At 45.7% G+C, this 17,097-nt stretch overlaps 2 protein-coding genes and 1 pseudogene across 4 annotated transcripts in view; 2 read left to right on the top strand and 1 right to left on the bottom strand.

Moving 5' to 3' along the window:
* ACSS2 (acyl-CoA synthetase short chain family member 2) overlaps positions 1 to 4,930 on the top strand; it is a 47,327-nt gene extending 42,397 nt beyond the window's left edge. Inside the window, exons 14-18 of the mRNA XM_059406850.1 lie at positions 910 to 1,018; positions 2,793 to 2,861; positions 3,201 to 3,377; positions 3,978 to 4,052; positions 4,195 to 4,930. Coding sequence (XP_059262833.1) covers positions 910 to 1,018; positions 2,793 to 2,861; positions 3,201 to 3,377; positions 3,978 to 4,052; positions 4,195 to 4,322 — 558 coding nt within the window. The 3' untranslated portion in view covers positions 4,323 to 4,930. The remainder of the gene's footprint in view (positions 1 to 909; positions 1,019 to 2,792; positions 2,862 to 3,200; positions 3,378 to 3,977; positions 4,053 to 4,194) is intronic.
* Positions 4,931 to 5,474: 544 nt separating this feature from the next.
* GSS (glutathione synthetase) overlaps positions 5,475 to 17,097 on the bottom strand; it is a 28,566-nt gene continuing 16,943 nt past the window's right edge. For 2 of the 3 annotated variants that reach the window (XM_059406852.1, XM_059406851.1), the window contains exons 7-13: positions 14,449 to 14,529; positions 14,270 to 14,347; positions 12,161 to 12,227; positions 9,166 to 9,360; positions 8,605 to 8,686; positions 7,007 to 7,196; positions 5,475 to 6,017 (exon numbers count right to left, since the gene is read on the bottom strand). In XM_059406852.1, coding sequence (XP_059262835.1) covers positions 5,894 to 6,017; positions 7,007 to 7,196; positions 8,605 to 8,686; positions 9,166 to 9,360; positions 12,161 to 12,227; positions 14,270 to 14,347; positions 14,449 to 14,529 — 817 coding nt within the window. In that variant the 3' untranslated portion in view covers positions 5,475 to 5,893. The remainder of the gene's footprint in view (positions 6,018 to 7,006; positions 7,197 to 8,604; positions 8,687 to 9,165; positions 9,361 to 12,160; positions 12,228 to 14,269; positions 14,348 to 14,448; positions 14,530 to 17,097) is intronic. The other variant, XM_059406853.1, reaches the window with a different exon arrangement.
* LOC132022165 (ubiquitin-conjugating enzyme E2 N-like) lies at positions 12,417 to 13,354 on the top strand (annotated as a pseudogene).

Here is a 17,097-nt window from a genome sequence, read left to right on the forward strand (position 1 = left end):
GCTGGATTGATTAAATTAGATAATCCTTTTGAAGGATTTAGCATAGAACCTGACAGTATTTAACAAATGTTAGCTGTTGTGATTTTTATGTTAGTACTTGGAGGAAGATTATCAGCCCCCACCTTCCACTTCTATCCCACTTTACTTTTACTAAGAGCAAGTTAGTAACAAGGACAGGAGTTAAATCCATGCCTTCTGACCTTAGCCTAGAATTTCATCCATCTCTTCAATCTTCTACCACAGGACATTATTGATTGGGGCAATAATTATTCACTTTTTTTTTTAATTATTCACTTTTTTAAGAAAGATTTTATTTATTTATTTGACAGAGAGGCAACAAGAGAGGGAACACAAGCAGGGGGAGTGGGAGAGGGGAGAAGCAGGCTTCCTGCTGAGCAGGGAGCCTGATGCAGGGCTCTATCCCATGACCTGAGCCAAAGGCAGATGCTTAATGAATGAGCCACCAGGTGCCCCAATAATTATTCACATTTATATGACTATTTTCATTTTTATCAAACTGGACTTGGTTTCCTGAGGAGACTCAAATTTACTAAATGCTTATCACTAACAGAACATTGTACTAGGCAATTTCCACATACCATTAATCCAATCCTCACAATAGCTTTGGGAGGTTGAGATTATTTTCTGTGATTTACAGAAGATCTGAAGCTTAGAGAGGTAAAGTTACTAACCCAAGGTCACACAGTTAGTAGCAGAGCGAGGATTCTCAGTCTGGAATGTTTATCTTCAAAGCCTGTGCTTTGTCCTACTTCTCAGGAAGGACATTCAGGCCATTTCTAATCAGGTTGGGCAAAACTGTGATTGTCCAGTCTGTGAGTGTGACAGTATCTCCAGGCTTAAAGTGAGACAGTATAGCCGATGTACTACTGTGCCATTCCCACTCCTTAGGTGTTCAAGCAGCCCTGGCCAGGAATCATGCGCACAGTCTATGGGAACCATGAACGCTTTGAGGCCACCTACTTCAAGAAGTTTCCTGGTTACTACGTAACAGGAGATGGTGAGTCTTGGCCATCCCCTTCACATATCTCCCACCTTGACATGTACCTTACCCTTCCATTTTCAGGAAGAATTGGTTGGTGGGAAGAAAAACAGAGGAACATATTCTGTGTGTCAGTGTCTAATATCCAGGTAGTGCTATAGAGAAGACTGTAAGAGCAGGAATGAGTGTTGCATAGAGGGTCTCACCATGGTGCAACCTGATGTGATATATGAGGAAAGAGGTTCTTCTTTCCACCATTCCTGTGCTAAAAGAAATGGGGCATGTAGCAACGTGTATTACTATGTCATATGCATCCTCATGTGTGGAGCCTATGTTTGCCCATGACTCTGTCTACCAATCCATTCATTCGTTTTTGTTGTTGTTTAAGATTTTATTTATTTATTTGACAGAGATCACAAGTAGGCAGAGAGGCAGGCAGAGAGAGAGGAAGGGAAGCAGGCTCCCTGCCAATCAGAGAGCCTGATGTGGGGCTTGATCCCAGGACCCTGGTACCATGACCCGAGCCAAAGGCAGAGACTCTAACCCACTGAGCCACCCAGGCATCCCTGTCCACCAGTCCATTCATGCATAGCTTTTTACTGAGCATGTACTATGTCTAGGCACTGATCTAATTTCGGGGGATATTACCATGAATAAGGTAGGCAAGGTCTCTGTTCCCATGGGGCTTATATCTAGTAAGGGGAGACAGACAGTAAATTCAGCAAACAAGTTAATAAGCTTATCTTGCTGACAAGCGCTATGGAGAAAAACAAATAGGTAACAGGATAAAGAATGTCTGAAGGAATGGCCACCATACATGGGATTGTGAGAGAAGGCGTCTTCACTTCAGTGATATTTGACCAGAGACCTCCAGGGTGAGGAGGAGGCCAGGCATGGGAAGATCTGTGAGTGAGTATTCTGTGCAGAGACACGAACTTGAAATGTCTGAGGAACAGACTGAAAGCCTGTGTGGCTGACGTGTAGTGAGCAAAGGGAAGAATGTTACATGAAGTTGGAGAGGTAGATAATGTGGGGCCTTCTGGGCCACAGGGAGGACTTCGGATTTTATCCTGTGTCCAGTGGGGGAGATCTTTAGGGCTTGTAAGCAGGGAAGTGATAAGAACTGATTTCTTGTTTAGAAAATAACTTTGATTTATGGAGAACAGACTTTAGGTGGGTGTATTAATTATCTATTGCCATGGAAAAAAATCACCCCAAAACTTGGCAGCTTAAAACAACAAATATTATCTCATACAGTTTCTGAGGATCAGGAGTTTGTGAGTGGCTTTGCCAGTTGTTCTCATGCAGAGTCTTTCATGGATTGCAGTGAAACTGTTGGTTGAGGCTACAGTCATTTGAAGGTTTGACTGAGCCTGGAGGATACACTTCCAAGCTCACTCATGTGGCTGTTGGCAGGAACCCTCAGTTCTTCACCACATGGGCCTCTCCATAGGGCTACTCGTGACATGGCAGCAGACTTCCCCCCAGAGCAGATCATCCGAGAGAATGCCACCGTGTCTTCTAGAATCTAATTTAAGAAATGACATACCATCACTTCTGCCAAAGTCTATTGATTACACAGACTTACCCTAGTGCAATGAGAAAGAAGACTACACAAGAGTCTGAATATCAGAAAGTGGAAATCTGTGTTGATCTCTTGGAACCTGTACCACATTGGCAAGTTCAGAAGCAGGAAGACTTGTTGGGGGCTATTAGTATAGCAGTTTGGTGATGTGGGTCGTGTATCCTACTGTGGGATATTTATTACATTGTGCACTTCTTCTCTTTCCAGGCTGCCGGCGGGACCAGGATGGCTATTACTGGATCACTGGCAGGATTGATGACATGCTGAATGTATCTGGTGAGGGCCAGGAACCATTTTTCCTTCTAGTTAAAACTACTCTCCCAGCAAGTCCCAGCCAAAGCATTCCGAGCCAGCCAGGATGTCCTCTAGACAAACCATGCTTGTAGTGAAGCATTCGGTTCTGGATACAGGATTTGGAGGAGGAGTGATAAACACTGGAATGTGCCTAGAGGAGGGGAACTGGGTTGGTGGGACTACTGAAGCAGGTCATGTGAGGAATGAATGAAGGGGCTTCCCCATTTGACCAGACCAAGACTGCCCTGGAGGCATAGAATGGAACAGGGGCTGGAGTAGAGGCTGGGATCTCTCTCATGGCACTTGCTTTCCCTTGACAAGGACATCTGCTGAGCACAGCAGAGGTGGAATCAGCACTTGTGGAACATGAGGCTATTGCAGAGGCAGCTGTGGTCGGCCACCCTCATCCTGTGAAGGGCGAATGCCTCTACTGCTTTGTCACCCTGTGCGATGGCTACACCTTCAGCCCCACCCTCACCGAGGAGCTCAAGAAGCAGAGTGAGGAGCATCCCTAAGTAGGAACTGTAGGGTCTGACCTGACGACCCAGTTACCACAGCAAGGTGTTGGGGAGAGGCTAGAGCAAGCCGCAAACTACAAACGGATCCCAGGGGGCCTTAGGAGCTGATTGTCCTCTTCCCACTCAGTCTCCACTAGTCTCTCCACTAGGATACTAATGGCTGACATTTATAGAATTCTCTGTGCTACCACTGGGCTAAGTACTTTAAGTGCGCTAATCCATTGAATCCCTATCATCAGTGCTGTGAAATAGATCCTATTGTTACTCTCATCCTAAAGATGAAGAAATTGAGGCTCAGAGAAGTTCAATCATTTGCCCAAGGCCACACTGCTAGTAAAGTGGGATTTTAAACTCTAGCGGGCTGATTCTTAGAGTCTGAGTTCCACGAAGGTAGATTAGAATAAAACGGGATAGTAAAAGACAATGTGTTAAAAAGAGAAAGACAAGCAGTGATTGTAAAAATTACTCTGTGGGCAGGGCCTTGAAGATGAAATAGGTGGGGAACAAAGCCATCTCTGCCTTGGTTTTGGGAGCCTCGCTAAGGGTACTGAGGAAATGCTTAATGATTTCTTGGTTACAGTTAGAGAAAAGATTGGCCCCATTGCCACTCCGGATTATATCCAGAATGCACCTGGCTTGCCTAAAACCCGCTCAGGTATGTTCAGAGGCCTCGAGGAATTGGGTTTGGGATTGGCCAAGGCCTAGTGGTGGTGGAGTGTGTGTGGATGGAAGCCTTTTTGGCAGGGCTGGAGTGGGTCAGTGCTATTACTAGGTAACCAGAATTCTGTGGTCCCCAGGGAAAATCATGAGGCGGGTGCTTCGGAAGATTGCTCAGAATGACCACGACCTGGGGGACACCTCTACTGTGGCTGACCCAACTGTCATCTGCCAGCTCTTCAACCACCGCTGCCTGACCATCCAGTAAACGAGACCTGCCCTTTACCCAGGCTTCTCCCTGCTTGGCTTTCCAAAGTGTGGCCCACCTTCCCCTTGCCCCCACCCAGGAGTGCTGAGGGCCAGTGCTGACCCACACCACCTCCCTTGACCAGCTGTCTGGGACCGAGGACCAGCTTTGCCCTTGGGTGGAGGCAACTTCCTGTGGGTCCTAGATAGATGAGACGCGGCCCAGCTTAGCCTCAGATTGCTGTGCCCCTAGATTGCAAGAGCCCTTGGAGCCCAGAACAGGGACCTGAAGGTCATGTCCCTTACCCAAGTTAAGTATGCAGAGGGCAAGTGAGGGTCTAGACTGAAGCAGGGAGGCAGCTCTGTAATCCTATATCAGTTCTCTCAGGAAGCACCAGTACTTATCTTGGGTATGCATTTGCCCTTCGAAACACCTGTCTTTGTGTCCCAAAACAATTGATTATTATTTTTTTAAATACTTTGCTTCTGTTCTAGATCTGAATTCTCTTTTTGTGCCAGATGGCAGTGTTTGTCTACCCATTTGCTTCAGGGGATGTGCAGACAGGCTGTTTCCAGACGGTTTTCAGACTACCTGCTTCTTTGCTGGAATAAATGTGTTTTGTTCCTAGGGCCAGAAGAACTTGTCTTCCTTGTCCTCTGTTCCCACCCTTCCATGAACAGTCCTGCCCATAAGAGATACTCTCAGACGAAACTCTTCTTGCCCCAGTCATGCCCAGGCTCTGATTGTAGGAATAAAGTCTATGACCTTAAAAAGGTGGTAACTTGTTTTCTTAGGTATCTTACAGACTGTATACTTACGAGCTGCTCTGAATTGTGTGGTGGATGGGAAGGGGAGTGGTTTTCCTCAGGAATACTCCCAATATCCTCCTTCCAGAACTTTTGGTTTGGGCATCTGCAGGCAGGGGGCTTCACTCATAGGCCCTTTGGCAAGCTCCTGAACTAAGCAGGAAAGCAAATGAAGCCAGTTCATGCTTGTGATGTCCCATCACAGCTGCATTATTTTCTATGATCCTGTGGGAGCATTAGTGAGTGACTAAAGATTGGAACTTCAGGGTTCTATCCTATGGTCTGGGGCTAGGGAGACTCTGATAATAGCCAGATCATTTCTCCTGCTCTAAGTGTGCCGACCCCACCAAATGTATACACCAAGGAATCACAGAATCAGCAATGTAGTTTTATTTAAGGCAGAAGTGGGGAAAGGCTATGCCCCTTCACTGCCCTCCCCCTACCTCTCAGTCCTATTCTAGATCAAACACTGGAAGCTGCTGGAAAGGCTGGTGAGGGGTTGAGAGGAGGGTGGCAGGGTTATGGACCCTTACCTCAAATCAGGTACCCACACTCACAGGATTTAGGAGCCTCTAGATCTCACCTCAGGGAAACACAGCTTTTCTGGTCCTCAGATAGGAAAGCCGGGGGAAGGTACTCAGCATTCACCCTTCTGCGAACTGAGGAGACCAGCCTTCCCAAGGTGCAGGAAGGGAAGGCCCTCAGAGGGGCTAGGAGAGGAATGACAAGTACAGGGATAAAAGGTCTCTTGAGTGAAGTCAAGTCTGGGCAGGCCTGGCTGTGCCCTCACACAGGGTACGGGTTGTCCAGGACTGCCACTCCTGCTGCCACACCACCATCTGCATGCTCGATGGCTTTGGTTCGAAGTAGATGTCCCACGTGGTTGTTCATCACAAGTGTCTTTCCCTGTCTGTAGAAATGGGAGCGGGAGACACACAACCCCATTACCAAGACAGCCCACACACCCAAAACCTTTCCTGGTCCCACGTGAACAGTGTATGAATGAATCACTACACCCAAGGAAGTGCTAGGATTTTAGAATCAGATTTGGATTTGCGTCCTCACTGGGAAATTACTAGCTCTGTGCCTTTGAGCAAGTCACTCAGCCCTTCTAAATATCAATTTCCTTAATTTAAAATAGAGTTAAAACCTCTCACTTTGCAAGACGGTCACAAGGATTAAATAAAACAGGAAAAGCACTTAGCATGATCCCAGGCTCACATTTCATGTTCTGTAGCTGTAAGTTTCCTTCTCTACCTCTCTCTTAAGATGGCTGTGGTGGTAGGTTTGGAGGGAAGTGGCAGGCAGAGCTGCTATAAGTGGTTAGAGGGAAAGATTACATAGAGAGAAAGCTATGATCAAGAGCATGGTCGGATCTGCCATTCCTACCTTGCTTGATCTTGAAGGACAAATTTTGCAGGAAGTGATTTAAGGGACCAGGAACTATTCCCTACAAATTCCCAAGCAGTCTTCTTTTCCTGATTCTTTAGTGCTCAAATCCAAACCCAGGGGCCACTCAGCCTTTCAAAGGCACTGATTATCCTCTAGCTGGCCCCACCTACCTTTTCCCAGAATTCCTGGTGGCCTGGAAACTGGACCCAAATTCTCTTCTTCCCTGGGGTCTCCTTCTAGTCCAAGGCTACTTTCTCATCCATATTGATACTACTCATAATTTCCTTTATAGTTACAAAACACTTCTCATCTGGGCTCCATCTGATAGCCCTGTGATGTGGGATGGTCTTGGGTGCCTGGCTTCATTTATTAATTAAGGAAACAGGTAACATGGCTAGGGACTGGCAGAGCTGGGACTGAAGCCCAGGATTCCTATTCCCTGTCCTTTGCTTCCTCCAGGTTTGCTTGGCTGACCCTCTGACAAGGAGACCCTCTTGCTTGGCTTACTTGACATAGACCCCAAAGATGCCCAGCTCTGAGATGCACTGGACCACTCGGACAGGGCTGCCAGGCCGCAGCAGGCAATTTCCAAAAGGCTCAGGTTCAATCTTTTCCATGAGGATGTAGGAGGCCCTCTCCTCGCTGTCCTTCAGCCGCTCCAGGACCTGTACCATCTCCTCTCCGTATAGGTTGTTACCTGCAATGGCACCGGGCAGTCACCCTGGATCCTCTGCCTACCTTCTCCACTCTGCGCCCACTTCTGTGGTCAAGGCAGCAGACTTAGTTCCTGACAACAGCTCAGTGAAGCAGAGCAGGCCTGGTTCCCAAAGAGGGAATGTCACTTTAACAGGCGAGTCCTTACACAAGCAAACACACCTTCCACCACACTATCCTGCCCTAGTTCTCCTTCTGCCTGCTTATGGCTTTCCTTAACTGACTGACTCCTGCTCCTCTTAAATATTGGGATATTGGGATTCCCAAGGAATCCATCTGCCACCCTTGTTTTCTCCTCTATGTACATAATTTTTTTTTTTTAACAATCTCTTCTAAGGCTCCATCTATTATTCTATGACTTGTCAACTCCCAAATCTTTAACTTAAGTTCACTGTTCTAGACATCGCATGGATATCCCATGGGCTCCTAAAACAAGCTCAACATGTCCAAATAGAACTCATTACTTCTGCCTGAACCTGCCCCCTCCTGATTCCTCCTACTGCCAATCAGGTGAAAGGCATTCCTGAGTCATATTTAATTCCTCCCTCTCCACTACATGTCACTGGCTCAGATGTGTACTCAGATCTGTACTCCACAATGTCATAGCCCTAGCCCAGGCCTCTGCATTTCTCTTCTGGACAATTATACCAGCCTCCTCTGTGGTTCTGTTACCAAGGTCTCCCCTCATCCAGGACAAGCTCCACTGTGGCTGAAACATGGATCCTGTATCAATCATGTGTCCCTTCCCTCCTTAAAACTCTCTAATGGACTCCCAGCACCCTCAGGATGAAATCCAATTTCTTATATATTTTCAATATCCTTTATAATGATGTCTCAAAACATCTTTTCTAGCCCAAGTCTCTGCCTCCTCCCATTTCTCATGCTATACCCCAGCCTCACCAGTTACTCATCAATCCCCAAACATACACTTCCATGGACCAGTGCCTCTACTTGAGGCTGCTCCTTCTGTACGGAATGCTCTCCTTCCTTCCCGACCTGGTCAACTCCTCCTTATCCTTTAAGACCAAGATCAAAACTCATCTTCTCTGGGTGTGTGAGGCAGCCATGATCCCTGCCCTCAAGGAGTTCAAACCAGGCAGGAAGACATCCAACCTCCTGATTTGCCCTATCCCACTTCCCCACCATCTAGCCACAGGCATCTCAGACCAAATTTGTCCAAACCCTCCAATTATGGTTAGTCAGGTTTCCCTGTGCTCAATAGCAGTTGATCACAGGGTCTCCTGGGACACTGTCCAAGATGAGGGCCTGTGTCAGTTCCTCCTGTGTCCCCCAGAGTCTGGGGCTCTGTCCATAGCAAGTGCCAATCCGCATTGGTAACAGCCTGCTAGTCCCCTTCCACTGAGCAGCACTACAAAGGTGAAAGCACTTACCTCCACCCTCTCTCTGGGGCTTTAGCACGAACTGGCTAGGGGCAGCAAGGGCTTCAGCAATGGCCTGGTCCCCTTCTTCACCCTGGCAGGAGGCAACAGAGCAATCACCAGCAGTTCTAGACCAAAGGCAGTCCTTCTGGTTATGCAGAGCAGCATCAGAGGAAGAGCAGGAAAGGGATGAGTGATAGCCCCTTCCGACTAGATGCTACTGTCTGGATGTGACCCCCAACAAGACCCCTAAAGCAGCAAATACAATGAGAACAAGCTTCCTCTGGCAATAGTTCATGGCTCCGCAGCAGAAGGCCTGGAAAGCCCATACAGACACTCCCCAAATCTTGCTGCCCAGCTCAGCTCCTTCCCCTTGCCACCTCCTACCCCATTTCCCCTTTGCTGATGAGCTCACGATGGATTCCAGTCCCCCTCCCCAGGGCTCTAGGGTTCTCACACTGCATCACTAACCCAAGTCTAGCCCACTACCAGCTCCAGCCTCCCCAACACATTGGGTTCTGGGTTCCTGCCACCTGGGAAGCCTGTGGTAGGAGAAAGAGGCTACCCACACACCATGTCCAGTGAGTAAAGGCCAGCAAAGGTGGCACGGAGGCGAGCCACAGCCTCAGACTGGCCAGGGAGCAGCATCTCCAGTACGCCCATTCTGCTCAGCTCCTGCTGCACCTTCTTCGTCCCAGCCAGCTGGGTGGCAATATCTGGGCACTTGACAGCACGTGACCTCTCCAGCAGCAAGCGTGCTTCCCAGTTCTGCAGAGGAAAGAAAACAAAAGAAATTCTATTTTATTTTACTTTGGCTGACCTTTGTCGAGCATCTCTCAGGTGCCAGGTATCATGCTTTCTTTTTTCACTTTCATTATCTCCCAGGGTCACCACAACATCTTTGGGAGACAGATGTGGATTCTTCCAAAATGTAGGATTCTTGCCTTCTGGGAGCTCACAGTTTAGCATAATGGTGCATGACTATTAAAAGGGAAGTTACAAAAGGGATAAGGGTATAGAAAAATTGGATAAAGAGGTTTGAAAGAGGGGGAACACTTGTGTATGAATTTAGCTTTCTAATGTACTCCAAATAAAATCCAAATTCCTCCCCACAGACTATAAGAACCTTCAGGATCTGCCTTCTGCCCTCTTTCAACCATGTCAGTTTCTTTTATTTATTTATTTATTTATTTATTTGACAGACAGAGATTACAAGTAGGCAGAGAGGGAGTCAGAGAGAGGAGGAAGCAGGCTCCCTGCTGAGCAGAGAGCCCGATGCGGGGCTCGATCCCAGGACCCTGGGATCATGACCTGAGCCAAAGGCAGAGGCTTTAACCTACTGAGCCACCCAGGCGCCCCAACCATGTCAGTTTCTTGACATCCCTCCATCCCATTCTCATAGTCCGGTCACACAGGCCAAACACACAAATACCATTTCCACCTCTGCATTTGTTGCTTTCCCTTCTGCATGGAATTCTTTTCGCTGTCCTTAAGTCTCAGCTGAAACTACCCTATTTAATGTGGGCTCCCCCATAATTCTCTATCTTTTCACCCTACTGTTTTATTCAAAGAGTTTCCCTCAACTACAAAACAAATTTTTTTTTTCTATTTTTGCTTACTTTCTGATGACTATCTCCCTGACCAAAATGTGAGCTCCGGCCCTTGTCTGTCTTATTTCCTATTGTATCCCCAGTGTCTAAAACACAGTGCTTGGAGCTTTGTAATTGCTCAACAATTATTTGTTATTGTTTAACGAAGTGAAATCTGAGTAGTCAGGTAGAGGGGTCAGACTCAATAGGGAGGCGTACTCAGATTAGCAGAATAATAAGAGCAAAGGCCTTGCAGGTGCATAATCATAGGCTGTATGTGCTGTGGAATTTGGGGCGTGAGAGGCAAGTAAATTCTGTGGCTTCTAGGAGTTTGGGGCTTAAGAGGCAGTTTAACAGCAGAGGACCATGCCTCCCAGCTCTAGTCCCCATTCTGACAGTGGGGGGATAGCCTGTCCCTGACTCCAGACCGACCACATCAAACTGCCCACAGCAGGATGAAGGCTAAGGCCTGTGGAACAACACCTACTCCCACCCACACTGTCCTCCCTTTGATACAATCAGTCCACTTCCACCCCCTTGCCTGGTCTTCACTAATAATCTCAGCCACCTTTGATGTTCCAGGCAGAGTTACAGGTGTCCAGAACATCAGAGATAAACCCAAAGAAGTACTCCATTATGTTAGGAACAAGGAAGCAAAATTCATAGATGAGCAGGGGCTTTCCTAAGGTCACCTAGCAAGTCACTAAGCCTTGCAGATTTTATCTTCATATTCTATACCTGGTCTGAGTTTCTCAATTCCCTTAAAATGTCCTCCTTATGCTCAAGTTCCTTTCCCTGTTAGCTCAATCTCTTCTCTCTTTTTAAAGATTTCTTTGGCCCTTTCCCCTACGCCCTCTCCTGGAGCCTGGATCCATTTTCCTAATGGACAGTTTTTGTCTTCTCTAGTTGGCAAGTTCCCCGCACTCCTAACCACTTTCTAGAGGAAATGACCTTCTACAGAGCTTCCACCTCTTCGGAGCTGCTTCCTATACAACTAGGTCTTAGGGAGAATCATATATTCAAAGAATTAGACATCTGGAAGGAGCTCCCTCAATTTTTTGAGTTCCTCAACTTAGAGAAATTGAGCCCAGAAAGGGTCTAGAACCTGCCTGTGGTCATACAGAGGCAGAGCCAAAGTCTCATGATCCCTATCATGCTGCTTATGGTATTTTCTAACTTATTTCTCCTAAGTGAAAGCAGAGCTTCTTAGCTTCTCCATGCTGTGGATTTGGGGCAGGAGAAGAATAATGATATACTGGAAATGCCTCTGGACTGAGAATCAGAAAGCCTGAGAATCTGTGGGATATTAGATAAGCCTCTGCATCTCTCCAAACCCTAGTTTCTGTATGATGGGGATAATTATACACCTCACACAGTGGTTGTAAGGATTAAAGGAAATAATGGATGTGGGACGTAATTTTGAAGCCACATGATATGATAGTAAGATAAGGTGATATCATTATTGCCATTAACATGAGTGGACAGAAAAAGTTTCTGACACAAATAAAAGAGAAGTAAGAGTTGGCAGGAAGGAAATGTTCAATGGTACAGTGGAACTGGTTTGCATTAGCTAGCCAGAGCTGATTATACCCAACTCCTTCTAACTCTGCCCAGAAATGTTAAGTTGGTTAGCTTGAAATTGGCCACAATGGGAGTATACCACAGAAATCACTAAATGCTACAAATTGGGGCTCTCCCCCTGAGAAACATGACTTTTGCCAGCATATCCCTAGAAACACTATGAAAGGCTGAAGCAACACGGATTCCTGAGGATTCAGATTCTAGAAGACAGTGTGTTTATAGAGAATGAGAGGTAGCAAAAAACTTATGGGAGAATAGGAGGTTCCACCAGTAATTTCCCTGAGGATCACTGAGGCCAGGGCTCAGGGAAAAACCCAGGTTGTTGTGATGCCTGAGCTTGGTCTCTGAGGAACGTGGTGGGTCCTAGGAGGCAGAGAATGGTCTAACAAAATACCAACCTGTGGACTGTACTGACTCGGCATGTAGCCATCCCGGAAGTAAACCACAGCCACTTCCTGGCCGTCCCTAGAACACAGGATGGAGAAAGCTGCTGTGTTAAATTATAACTGATACGTTCAGCGGTTCAGTGTATTTTAAGATGGATCAAAATGAGTTTGGTTTCTTTCAAAGTCAGTCTGCATAGCTTGCCTAGACCAGGGTTCATTGGAAGCAATGAAAATAGCTACCCACACCACCACTTCTTCCAGTAAAAACATGAAGATATGCAGTAAGGAATGCTTTAGAATATTCCAGATCTAGAGTCAATCTAGGAAGGCCAGAGGGAAATAAGAAGGCAACTAGAATCAAACCAGATAAATAATTTTTTAAAAAGGGCCAAAAATTACTGAGTATCGGAATCATATCGCCATGCCTAGCGAAACACACTTATACGACTTAAAATAGCTGAAACTAGGTTGAGATTCTTTGAAATGGTGGATGTGAGGGTATGGAGATGCAAAGTTTTGAGTCTAGTCAAGACACAAACTGCCTTGAGTGGAGACCAGAGGCCAAACTCGGTATCTGACAAGATAGCCAGGCTTCCCCGAGGATTATCCAGGAAACCCAATGTTTGCTGGCAGAACCAGTTCCTGGCATTAAAGCAGAACCCCATGAGAACAATGCCCACGATTTTCATGTGGTCATTGCTGGCCCCCCAGGATTCCCCTTTGAGGGAGGGACTTTTAAACTTGAACTATTCTTTTAGAAGAACACCTGCTGGCAGCCTCTAAAGTATGTTTCATGACCAAAGTTTATCATCCTAATGTAGAGAAGTGGGGAAAATATGTTTAGATATTTTGAAAGATAAGTGTACCCCAGCACTGCAAATCTGCACAGTTCCCTTATCAATCCAGGCTTTGTTAAGTGCTCCCAATCTGGATAATCCATTAGCAAATGTGTAGCAGAGCAGCAGAAGACCAACAAAGCCCAAGTCATGGAGCTAGAGCACGGACTAGGCTATATGCCATGAATATTTAAAATCGATCTGACCATCAAGTGTGCATCCCTTTTGTTCTGCCAAGGCTTCTTCCTTTTAGTAGTCTTAGAAAGTAGTCCTCTTAGTAGTCTTCCTGTAGTCTTAGAAATACTACAGAATAAAAACGCAGACATCTTAAGACATAAACTGTCTTTTTTTTTCCTAGACTGTCTTTTTTAATATCTTCCCCCTTTGATTTCTTTAATATTGTCTGATATATCTAGAAAGTAAATTAATGACTTTGTTATAAAATCATATTTTGAAAATAGTATGTGGTATTGTGAAATTCATGGAGGTTCTTAATTTTAATCACAAATTTAAAAAACAACAACAACAACAAAACAAAACATAAAGCTCCACATCTAAATATGTGTGTTGCAAGCAATGCTACCCAATTAAGTGGTACTAAAGTCACTTAGTGGAATCCCCCTGGAGAGAAGCACAGGGCCCGGCTTGGAACACAAATCCAGGTCCCTTGAGGTCTTGCCTTGGCTCAGAGAGCAGCTCTGAGATCAATGGAAGAATGAAAGAACTATTCCTCTTCCTCCCTGACTACCCAGCCCCACTGCCCTGGCCTGAATTGACCAGCTCATATGAAGAGGGGCAAGAAAACTTTTAGGAACCCAGGGGCACATGAAAACCAAGGTTATTTAATTTTAAAAAATATTTTATTTATTTGAGAGAGAGAGGTAGCAAGAGAGAGCACAAGCAAGGTAGGGGGAGGGAGAAGTAGGCTCCCCCCTGGGCAGGGAGCCTGATGAGGGGCTCAATACTAGGACCCTGGGTTCATGACCTGAGCTGAAGACAGATGCTTAACCAACTGACCCACCCAGGCACTCGAACCAAGGTTATTTTAAGAAGGCCCTTACCAAGAAAGTCATTACCTCTCAAACGACCCTTTAGAAGCAGAACATGACCAGCCTTCTCCAAACTTCCCTGAGGTGATGGGGTATTTTACCCCTGGAATTCAGAGGAGGAAAGTTAAGCCATCCTATCTCCCAGAAGAAAGGATTACTGGAGGAAATGGTTGACAGGATGAGTTTCCCAAAGCAGCCTCTATCAGATCCTTGGGGAATGCTCCCTGAACACTTACATAAACAGCCGTCGGTTTTGGTCCAGAGACCCCTTTTCAGAGACATCTTCAAACCTTCGACGGATTACATGGATATTCCTGGAAAAGATGGACAAAGGTCAGAAGGAATGGCTGCTCTGTTCCGAATGGATCTTCATGATCCTGGGGCCATATCTGGAGGTCTCCCCTCCTTTACTTACCTGGCTAGTAGCTCATTCTCTATAGCACGCTGGTCAAATATGTTCCTTTCCTTCTCTTGAGCAATCAGTAGCACCAGAGCCCTGGGGAAAGAGTAAACACAGTTGGCAGAAGTGGCTATGAAGCTTAACCTCCCTCCATCCGACCGTCTTTCAGGAGTGAGAATGAGAACACAGCTTCGCTGAAAGAGCAGATATTCTCTCAAATCAGAAGGGTCTCAGGTGATATCTGAGGCTGTTAACACATTATTTCCTGAAACTAGTAAACCTGAAGAAATGGGAGACGTCTCTGCTCCTTCTCTATTAGGTAGATGAAATATTGCAATGATGTTAATTTTCTGTGCAGATTAAAATTTAGGTTTAAAATCATCCCCAAGACCCAAGGGTACTTTTTCTAAGAGCTTAAAAATAATGATTTTAAAATGTTTCTGAAAGAATAAATAGGTGAAAGTACTGAAGAATATTTTATAGAAGAATAATGCTGGCAAGGTTGGAGGCTAACGACCATATTACTAGATTATAAAGCATATAATAAAAGTGTATGTTTTAAAAAAATTTTTAATAGTTCCAATTTTTAAATTAATTTTTAAAATTTCTTTTTAGTGTACCAGAATTCATTATTTATGAATCACACCCAGTGTTCCACACAATACATGCCCTCCATAATACCCACCACCAGGCTCACCCAACCGCCCACTCCCTGCCCCTCCAAAACCCTCAGATTGTTTTTTAGAGTCCATAGTCTCTCATGGTTCGTCTCCCCCTCCAATTTCCCCCAACTCCCTTGTATGATACATTAGACTAGCTCAGTGGAATCCCAAAGAACCTTAGAGAGCCAACTATAAAAGCATTTTCTCTTGGTGCCTTCCAACATTTCTGTGATGTACATGGGGACACATTTTGTTCCACGGTATTAATGGGATCACTGAGGCTTCCCTGACCTCTTCCTTTCTGCTATCCACATACTTCTTCTTCTTTTTTTTTTTTTTACATTAACATATAATGTATTATATGTTTCAGGGGGACAGGTCTGTGATTCATCAGTCACACAATACACAGCAACTCACCATAGCACATACCCTCCCCAATGTCCATCACCCAGCTACCCCTCCCCCCCACCCCTCTCCACTCCAGAAGTATGAGTTTATCCTCATACTTCTTAAAGAAGCAGGAGCTCAAGGCCTCTGGGAGAAGCTAATGCCAGAGAACTATTTGGCTATCAGTCAGGCTATTTTTAGTTATCAAAGGTCCAGTCTCTGACCAGATGATCTTGAGGGACAATTCTCAGCAGTAATGGAGTACCAAACTCCATTTTGCTGTGTGCCTATAGATATTTGCTGGAAAACTTGGTTGGCTAGATTTTGGCCGAGCAATCTAAGCAATGGATTCCTTCCTCCTGTACTTGGCCTGTGGTCTGTTTGTTTCTGCTTTTCTCTACTCTACTGAGCTTCCTGGACTATATTCTGTGTGACTCCTTTCCACTTAGCTGAAATACAGGCGCTAGTATGCCTCCCCTCCTGGCTTGTCTGAAATCTCTTAAAGTCAGACATGACACTGAGCGGAGTCTTGGCTTTGAGTTGGGTATCAGAGAGACAAGCTAGAAATGGTGCTCTCATAAGCCATCCTCTATTGAGAGAGTCCCAAGGGCCAATGGCCTTGCTTTTCATATTGTAGCCTGATTTGCTCTGCTCATGGGTGGGAAGGTGGCACCTAGCCCAGGCTGGCCCACCTCCAAGAAGAGGCGGAGGAAGGAGGCGGTAGGCTGTAGGTTAAAGTGGAACTGCATTCCCAGATTAAGTCAGCCTGCCCTCTGGCAAATAATCATAGCCAGAGACTCAGAAAACATATTCTACCTCCTCCTGCCTTCAGTTCTGAACAGTCTTTTGGGAGCAGGGCTAGGAAAGTTGTTAGTTAAGGAAGGTAAAGTGGCAGTAGTGTGCTGGCTGGCAGTGAGGACTCCTGATCATAGCTCCCAACAATTTATACCAAGAGTCCTTTCTTATCCTCACTCATTCTAACCACAGGCACTAATATTTTGAAAGAGTTTGAATAATTATTACCTAAATAGGAATCATACATCATATCCAGGCTTATTCAAAAAAATTCTCAAAAATTATGGTATAACTGATGAAAATTCACCTGCTCTATAAATGCTTGAGCCTTAGTTTTTCAATCCATACTATGGGACCATTCCTCTTGGGAGGCAGAACAATGCAGTAGAAAGCAGGCTTTAGAGGCAGACAGACATAAATTCTACACTTACTAGCTGTGTGACTTTGGGCAAGCTATTCCACTTCTCTTGAGTCTTCAGTATGCTCTTCTGTAAAATGAAACTAGTACTCTTAGAAGGTAGCTGCTGCTACTATTACTACTACTACTACTACTACTACAACTACTACTACCGGAAGTACCACAAAATGATCCTTACCAAGGTTTGTTTTTGTTTTTGTGTCTTTCAAGCTTTTATTTAAATTCCAGCTAGTTGGGGCACTGGGTGGCTCAGTGAGTTAAGCCCCTGCCTTCGGCTCAGGTCATGATCCCAGGGTCCTGGGATTGAGCCCCACATCGGGCTCTCTGCTCAGCAGGGAGTCTGCTTCCCCCCACTCCCGTCTGCCTCTCTGCCTACTTGTGATCTCTGTCTGTCAAATAAAT

Source organism: Mustela nigripes, chromosome 7 (genome assembly GCF_022355385.1).
Source record: "Mustela nigripes isolate SB6536 chromosome 7, MUSNIG.SB6536, whole genome shotgun sequence".
In the NCBI taxonomy this organism is placed as follows: domain Eukaryota; kingdom Metazoa; phylum Chordata; class Mammalia; order Carnivora; family Mustelidae; genus Mustela; species Mustela nigripes.